This window comes from Paramormyrops kingsleyae, chromosome 5, assembly GCF_048594095.1.
Source record: "Paramormyrops kingsleyae isolate MSU_618 chromosome 5, PKINGS_0.4, whole genome shotgun sequence".
Taxonomy (NCBI): domain Eukaryota; kingdom Metazoa; phylum Chordata; class Actinopteri; order Osteoglossiformes; family Mormyridae; genus Paramormyrops; species Paramormyrops kingsleyae.
This window is the reverse complement of record NC_132801.1, coordinates 32,609,759-32,618,896: the sequence shown is the minus strand read 5'-3', so window position 1 is coordinate 32,618,896 and position 9,138 is coordinate 32,609,759. Positions and strand designations below refer to the sequence as shown.

The 9,138-nt window shown below is 45.8% G+C and overlaps 1 protein-coding gene across 1 annotated transcript in view; it reads left to right on the top strand.

The window, feature by feature from the left end:
• The first annotated feature begins 6,914 nt into the window (after nt 1-6,914).
• rhbdl1 (rhomboid, veinlet-like 1 (Drosophila)) overlaps nt 6,915-9,138 on the top strand; it is a 57,691-nt gene continuing 55,467 nt past the window's right edge. Inside the window, exon 1 of the mRNA XM_023808034.1 lies at nt 6,915-7,249. Within this exon, the coding sequence (XP_023663802.1) occupies nt 7,211-7,249 (39 nt within the window). The 5' untranslated portion in view covers nt 6,915-7,210. The remainder of the gene's footprint in view (nt 7,250-9,138) is intronic.

Sequence of the window (9,138 nt, the reverse complement as noted above, 5' to 3'; positions counted from 1 at the left end):
TGACCAGGTGGAACTGTCAAAGATACATTCAAGTAATGATCTCCTCATTTGCAACTGAAATGGTGCATCTGATTCTATTTTTTAGGTTTAATGTTGTGATTAATGTAAGGGTGTACTATTTATTTTCTGATTTTATTATATTTCTTTATCAGTATTGTTAAAACGAAGATCTACTATTTGTCTGTCCGGATATGTTGAAAAAGACTAAATTTTTCATAGGGTGTACTTACTTTTTCACATGACTCTGTGTATACACAAGCCATTTCCCTTTGTAGTTATCTACCTCTATTAATGATGGTGTGCCAAGCACACGTTATAAACTCTTAACAGCCCCACCGATGCCTTCACAGCTGAGGTCCCTCACATCTGTCACTATTCCCAGGTAATCTGGAGGTATAGTGACCGCTGCAGCCTCCAGAAGCTGCACTTTGGTCGCCTCAGAAGCAGGTCCTTTTATTTATCTTCCTCCCGTCATCCCCGCTCAGCGACTGTCACGCTCTGTCATCATGCCAGTGTTCGCACACTCTGTAGGTTTCTGCCGAGCTTTCATCTGTTTCCCCAGTAGAGGGCGGCAGGACCCTGGAGAGAAGTGTCAACAGCAAAGACAGGGGTGAGAGCAGCCGGTGTCACGCATGGCTGCCAGCACAAAGGACCCTCCTCAATCACCATTGAGATGGATGCACTCTGCTCCTGGGGATTGAAGATACTGCTTGTCCATATCCAGGCTCTGACTTCAAGGTCCATTGTGTCCTTCCACGTAGCTGGAGAAACACGGAGCAAGGCATTGTCCTGTGGTCCTGCTCTCTCATGACCGGAAGAACTCAAGCATCACGGGGCCTTCAGACATCCGTACCTGCAGGAATAGTCAGGATTGCTGCTGCAGTGATGCCTGGACCTGTGTAGGACTAACCTACTACGTTCCACATTAATCACTTTGAGCGAGACCCCAAACATAACCGTTTTGTTATCTTGCATTTTTGTGTTCTCTATCACAGTAAGGACTGGACTAAATAGAACCAATCAACATTTCCATCCCAATGATCAGGTCATCAAGTAAAAAGATTGCTAATTGAAAAATACGGTAGCCTCGGGGTGACCACGACTGAGCTTAAGACTTTACGTCAGCCTTCCATACGGTGTTTCAGCCTTACGAAAATTGATCATAGCTACTAGAGGTGAAGGGCAACAGGATTGTTTGTTTTCTATGCTTTCTCCCTTTAAAAATCTGTTTGACATTCACAAACAGCTGTCCATGCTGGGCGGGTTTATTTCATTAATGAATTATTTGAAGGGGGCCCAAATAATGGTAGCCTTTCTAACGATGTCTCTTGATTGAATGTGATTATGAACAGCTTTATGCATGGAGGTACTGTATTGCTGCACGGCTGGAGATGAGAAATTTTGTGTTCATTTTAAGTGCTGTTGGCTGGCAGTATTACTGAAGGTCCATCAAGTGGTCGACCGTTATGTGGCCCTGAGCAGAATTTGAGGGGTGAGTTTGTCTGGTCAGAATAACCGGTCTCCCATTTTGGTTCCCAGTTAATCCAGTTAATGGTCTTAAAATCCAGCTCACCAGCTGACTACAAGGCTCAAGTTTGTAGCCAGTCAACTTGTTTTATAATAACAATCTTTCCTGTACCCAGATTCAATGCATTTCAAGTGAAAAGCCAAAATCCTCAAACCAAGATGACTGCAGCTCTTGTTTCCTTTTCCTGGTATCTTATGGACACAGAACCTGTTGCCTCTCATACTATCCTGGCAAGGAAAACAAACTGAGCCTAGATGAGATGCCAGTCTTAAAATACTTGTGTAATTATTTTGGATTATATTATTTTTTACCTTCTACAAAGCAATTCATGTAGAATATTCTGTCTTAACGATTTTCCCCTATAGAGATTTGCCCAGTGCTGTTGATGTGCGTTGTGCTTGTATTTTCATGCAGTAGTGAACCTGAGTTCCGTGGGGGCTGCGCCTGAGCTGATATTACAGTGAACAGGCTACTGGAGACACACCACCCCCCTCCCTCCTTCCCATTGCTGATTACACCGCACCATGCTGAAGGCTGGAAAGATCATCCGCTGTGAAACCTCTCTCTCACCACCGCTCACTAAACAGCTACCAAAGCACAGTATCTGTTACTGTAAAAATTAATTATATCTTCACGCGCTTTCCAAGGATCCCAAACATTAGCATCCCAGAATGTTTTCATGAACAGTGAAATGTGCTACAGACACATACAGTAGGAAACATTTTGCACTGAATTTTGACCATAAACCGGAGAGTCTGCCAGAGATTTCAGGTAGCCCAGAAGAAATCGCTGTTAATAATTTCAGTTGGATTTCACTGGAGGCAGTTGACCTGCGGTTGGTTAGTCCCGGAATCATGAGAGGAGCACAGCACATTCAGAGGACGCAGCATCTGAGATCACGCTTAGGAATGGGTGTCTGGGAGTGCAGTGCGGTGCTTAATCGTGAATGCTAATGTTGATGCTACACTGCGTCTGCTTCGGCGTGGACCGGAGCTCCGTGTACTCATGCAAACCCTGCCTAGGACGATGTTAGCTATTGCTGTCACCTTCATGCATCTTCATTTTATCCTCAGAATGCTACCTCAAGGTAACAGTCTGTCTGCTTCTAGCTATACACCCCATGGTAACGTATTGCAGCAAAGCTAACATCCCGGGGCCCTCGTGCTGCAGTAGCGCCGCTCCACAGGCATCTCCTGCTTTGCTGGGCGGCGGAGATCGTTACGGCCCGCTATCACAGGGAACCATGAGGTCCACTTTAGGGGAAGTCCTGCCAGGGGGAGGTAGCTGCTGTCAATCCCTCCGATTGGACTCGCTCACAGTCCCGTTAGCCTGTCTCTTCTTGGCTCTATATGTAGGGATGGATTCACTTATCTGGGGGCCCTAGGCTGGCCTTGCTGATTTAACTAATCATTGCATTTTCCCTGCGGCGGGGCAGGGTCCTCATGTCTGCCGCGGCCCCAGGCCATAGCCTAGGACAATGCTTCCCAGCACAGTCCTCGAGGACCTAGACTCTCCAAGTTTTGGCTCCTTCCCAGCTCCTGGCCTAAGATTTCTATGCATTACTCTGGCCCTGCCTGCATGGTCCTGTCTAAAGATGTTCCTCGTCAGGGGAGCCCTCTGCCTGTCAGCCCTAGTCACTCGGCCATTCTGTCTTGCTGTTGATTTATTTCTGCATATTGCATTAATGTGTATTGTTTGTGAAAGCTGCTGGATCATGCCTCTCTCCTACCTTCCTGCGTCCCCTTATCCACAGTATTCATCTATCCCAGGACTTGTCAGCATTCTATATCATCAAGAGGGGTTTATCAGTTTGCTGTTATACAATTTTGGCCTGCACAATGCAACCCCTTCCTTTACTCTTTCAGCAGTGATAAGAGATACTTCCCCTCCTGTTTTTTTTTTTTCATTTTTTTTTCTTTTCCCAAAATCTGAAGTTTATATCTGGAGCCGTTAAAGTCAGCAGAGTGGGTGAATGCTCCTGTTAAGTTCCTCCCCCAAGCCTACCTCTCTCCCATGGCATATCTGCAAAAAAAGAGATATTTCACTCCAGAGCAAGCCATTCCACCCATTTCTACTCATTCTTATACTGAAAATTAAAATGATTGTAAAATTAAGTTACACAGAGAGGAAGCTAATTCCGAGTGCTCAGTACCTTTCATGTAAAGTAATGTTTTTCTTGTTCTCATCTAATCTGCTTTCCAGCTAGGTACTATTAATAGCCTTGTGACCTCGAGGCCTAACTGTAAAGTAGCCACCACAGTCCACCTTTTCTGCATTTGGATCCCCTCTCCCCCAGTCAGCTTTGCTTGAGAATAAAGAGATGTAGTGCCACGCTTACATGGAAACCAAACCTGAAAGCAATTTCCCTTGCCCTGTGCTGGACTTTCTGTAAGGGAGTGTTATGCTGTTTTGGTTGGGTAGCCGAAACCACACACCGTGTTCCAGCTGAGGTCTTATCGGTACTCTTGATTACCATCCTTCAATGCACAGATACATCTGAGTATTTTGGCAGCATGTTCACAGAGACACAATACAGGCACAGATGAATATATGTAAAGGTTTACACCATTCTTATTAGCTGCTGTTACCCGTTTCCCCAGTAGTACCAATACTGCCAATTCCAGCGTTCCGGATAAATCACCTAACATTTATCTCCATTGAATTCCATCCACTTCCTCTGCTTGTTGCACCACCTGTTTTTCTATCATTTACAAATCTGTGAAATATGTCAGAATCTGCGATTCGTTTATATTATGAGGCATAAAAGATCCATCACAGAGCACTACAGTAAATCTCGAATACCTCTGCCTCTACTGGAGGCTGTGCCTCTTAAACTCGTACAATACTTTCCACTTTTATTATCCATGCACTACTTTGGATCGCGGCTTTAAAATCAGCCTTTTATGTTAAACTTCTATGCTGTTACAGTAGTTGCCTTCTGGTCTGCTCAGATGTGTGGATTTCCTCAATCTATGCTGTGCCTTTGAGTGATATTGTTTAACAAATCTGAAGTGAAAGCTACCCACCACAACTTCACCTAGTATCTGGAAGCCTAATTGGTCTGAAATTTACAGAACTGGTTCTATTCTAGTGTGGATTGGCCAATTGACCTGATATCAAGCGGTTATTAGCAGGAACGCTAATGCCGATTGGAGAACAACCACAAACTTCACTGCTATCAGCCCAGCAATGCAGATACCCCGGGCGGCGCTCATGTCACGGACAGCGGAGCAGCCCTGACAGACATGTGCCTTGTCTGTCTTAACAATGACCTCGGGGAGATGATGCCAGTTTTCTTCTGATCTCAAATAGCTAATCTCTTAGCCGAGGCCACGGTCACGGCCATTAGGGAGTCCTAGATACATCCTTTTATTTAAAGGATGCATGATCCTGTATGTGCCATTTATGGGAAGTGTTGAAGCTGGTAAAGCGAACGCATGCCTGGATAACAGATATGACTGTAAGAGTGTTACAAAAAAAGGTTAATTAAGGCTTGCCACAATGAAAGGAACTAAATACTCATGCAAATGGAATATTTCAGTTTTTTTTTTATATATTTTGTGATATAAAACTAATATTGTGTTAAAATAATTCATCTTCAGTATCATAATTATTTTTATTAAAAAAGTACAAGCAAAGAACAATTAAAGAATCATTTTGTAATCCAATAAAGTGTATAATTTTGAAAGGGGTCTGAATACTTTTACAGGGCACTGTAAGCATGACATGAGCAGGAAATGACAGTGAATGGGACATTTCTCACTCAATTTCTTTTTGGTCTTCAAAAGGCCGCCTGGTAGCTGGTTAGTCTTGCGATGGCAGTAGCAATACCCGGGTGGGGGGGCAGGAGATTTCATTTTCCCCGCTACATTAATTGCGCATTAGCTGTTTCTGAGTCAGCTGGTGCTTACAGTGTATGTGTGAACAAGCCCCTGGGACCACTGTCAAGCACAGCTCAATCTTTCAATGTCAGGAGCCCACCCGCCCCCAACCCCCCCCCCCCCCCCCAGCACATGCTCAAGCCCCACCCACTGCCAAGAGGCCACACAAAAGCCCAGGCCCCCGGACATACGGAATAAGCAGCCCCTGGACCACGAGCTGCATCGTCGTGCACAAACCTCTGCTGTTATTATCTGCCTCAGTGTGTACTTACGACATGCGTACTGATCCTAGCGAGAACACTTTGTCCTGACGCTGTCTAACATTCACCTTTTCGACAGCGTTTGAAGCTAATTTCCATTTTTGAAAATGGTTAGGAGGTAAAGCGCGAGTTATTTCTTTCTTTCGAGGGCCTCCGTGGGGGTGCGGTAATTGAATGGTGAGGAGGCGACGTCACCCCGTGTGGGGGCCCACGCTGCCACATGCGCCCTCTAGGGGCGGGGCTCCGGCTGCTGGAGTTCGTGGACTGAGAAAGACAAAAGGCTGACCAGAGAGCCCGGGGCTCCAGGTCCCGGCAGCGCCACATGCCGACAGTGTGGCTGCCCTTGCCCTTGCCCGTGACTCGCCCATCTAACCCTGGTGGCTGCTGGGTAAATGTGTACCTGTAGTGTGCCTGTGTCACCGATAGCTACAGCAAACCCACATCACACCCCCATAGGGCCACCGTGGAGGTGGGGGTAGGGGGTCTGGCTTCTGGACAGTGAAGGAACCAGAAATAGTCACCAACAACCTAGAGAATTGAAGGTTGCGGTTATTTACTGTACTTTCATCACTTCTTAAGGATTTATGATGGTACATTAAATTGTGCTACTGTTTAGAACCATTACCTTTCTTAATGCACACCAGTTGATAAAAGATCTAGCAGTGCCATTATTTAAATCATTCCCTACAGTCATAAATCTAAATGAATGACATGACCTTTGTGTTTCAGTCTGCGTGCGTAAGACTCTCCATCATCCCGAGTCACGTCTTGATTCATTGCTTGTTGAACAGTGATTATTGCTGCAATTATGGTAGCTACGCATTTCACATTCAACATCTTAGGTATCATACATACACAAATGCCATGCAATCCAGTAAATTGTGCAGTACAGTTACAGATTGTCACCACGGAATAGTACTTGAAAGTCAGCTCCATGTGGCTTATAGCTGGGGGACAGACACTGATGAATGTGAATGACAGAGAGCTCAAGTGGGCAAAGCTAAGAGAAAAAGAAGTTTGTGTGAAACAAGCAGTGGGATGATCGCATTCAGTCACTGGAGTCTGTGTGCAAGCTGCAGTGTAACTTATTCCCCCTGCTTCTCCCAGACGCTGTGCCCATACTCTCCCGCAGTGTGCAAAGAGCTGCAGCCAGCGGCCACGCCTCCTCCGGCTCCCATTGGCCGGCAGGGGCCGCCTCCCTCCTCCACTTCATTGGCATTCAGGCAGTGCACTCTGTGTGGAGGGCAGAGGAGAGTGCGAGTGCTACAGGAGCTGGCTGTGCTCCGGCTCTCCACTGGCTGTCAGCGCCGCCGCTGCCGTTTTCCTGCTCGCTTTCGCAGTGCTGCAGGGACAGAGAGAGGGGAGCACTCTCCAAAGCACAAACCTGGGACCAGCCTACTTGTTTTTCTCCATCTTTTTTCTTGGGACCTAGCCACCAAGGAGCTAGCTCATTTTTGGCCACCTTAACCATTCCTAACCCCCTTCTTTTTCCTCCCTCCACCCTTGTCCTCCGCGGTTCTTCTGAAATTCCTGGCTAGTATATGGATAGAAGTTCCTTGTTTCAGCTCATACAAGAGCAGGTAAGCAGCCGCTGGTTGTTTCTATGGTTACAGTCTCCTTCGTCACCCTGCCTCTCCGTATCCTTTCTTCAATCTGGGGCATCGGGGAGATGGGAGAGGCTGAGCGTGGTGCTGATGCGAGGCAAGGGGGCTTGAGGCTGGAGTTCGGACGGACGCTAGCCTTTGCTAACCGCGTCAGAGTTGGAGACAGGACCGGGACTTGGGAGAATTCACCCGGTGCTGACGATTCTGGCGCTGCCCGTCTCCGCCAGCTCTCTGGCTCTCTGAGTTTGTTTACGGCAGCTGTGCTAGCACAGACGATTCCCTGCCTTTGCAGGCTGCCCCCAGGAAATGGACAAAGCCGTGCTCTGTGGCTCTTTCACACTCAGCTGTATTGAGACCCGCTGTGGCTAGCAGAATGGCACAGCAAAGTTAGACTATGCTGTCGCACTTCCCGAGAGAGGGCTGCAACTATTCTTTCAGTTATTGCCTCATTTTTTTTCTCAGTACATGCGTTACTTCTATCCTGAGAAATACATCGTGGCTGCTGCTGTGACTGAAGACTCAGCATAGTCATTTTTATGGTCCCATCATCCCGGTGCTCCTTTGATTCTCTTCCTGATACAAACTGATTCAGGACTGTAAGTCTTTAGCTGGACGTAGACTGCAGCATAAAGTAATGAGTCTATGGTGGAGCCCCTTCTGGGATCTCAGGTTACAGTGATACGGTGCCGCTTGCCTGTTGTTACCGGGGTGATATATTGAATCATAGCCTTAATTGAAAAGATTTTCATCTAACCAATTCTGAGAAAAGAGACATTGTTTAAAAGCAGTATGTACTTCATTTTAACTTAATTTTAGTGTCATTTGGCTCCATTGATATTAGAGCGATATTGCACTAGTTTTTTTTTTTACAAATTTGCTAAATGACTTGTTGTTAAGAGACAATTGGCACGTCCAATAGCCAGTTAGTAATTAGCACGTCCTGCAGCCATATGATCTGCATGTTTGTCATTCAACTGGTTTATCGTCAGCGATCTCCATGAATTATTACCACACAATACACAACCGTACATTGTAGATAAACATGGTTTGCTTGTTGAGTCGCCGCAGCTTGTTAGATATCCCACTGGCCTCCTGAAACGCTCCCGCTTGTCTGTGTGTTTAAGTGGCTATTGGCTGGAAGAGGCTGCAGACTGGATAACTGGTGGGAATTTATCACCTCTGGGGATCATATGAGAGTTGGCATTAGCCACGATGTGCCAGTGAGGAGTCAGGCTTTAATGTAAAGCTGAAGTTATTGGTGTAAGAAATACAACTGTAAGACGCCCAGTCAGAGCCGATGAATAAGATCTGCTGCCACTGACAGAAACGTCACACAGATACTTTATTTGGACAGATTTCTTTTAAAGCAATTTGTAAAAAAAAAAGAAAGAAAGAAAGAAAAAATAGTGTTCTGTAAATGAATTGAACTGGCAGATTTGTATGAAAGGGCAGACTGCAGAGTGCAGAGAGATCTGTTAATGTTAAATGTTACATCTAATCAAGATCCTTCTAGCAAACTGCAGTAATGATAGTGTGTTACTACTGGATGGTGTCTTGGATATGAGGCACTTTCCACAAAAACCATATCTCATCTTTTGTCTTTGCTATATTTGCCTCAAGTTTAAGCTGTCTTTCAGCTGTGTTGCTTTGCATTTAGCTCAATCGGACATTTGCGGCGCCGGCTGCTTACAGTTTTTCATCCAGCAGTAAGCACTCCAGCTTAGATTACTGGTCCTGACATGTGACTGGTCAGAGGCTTGGCAATCCAGCTTCCTCAGTGGGTGCCAAGGAAGTTCTCCTTCTTGATTTTCCTCATCCAGAATGTGAAAATAATGCTACATGTATAAACAGGTAATATTTCAGGT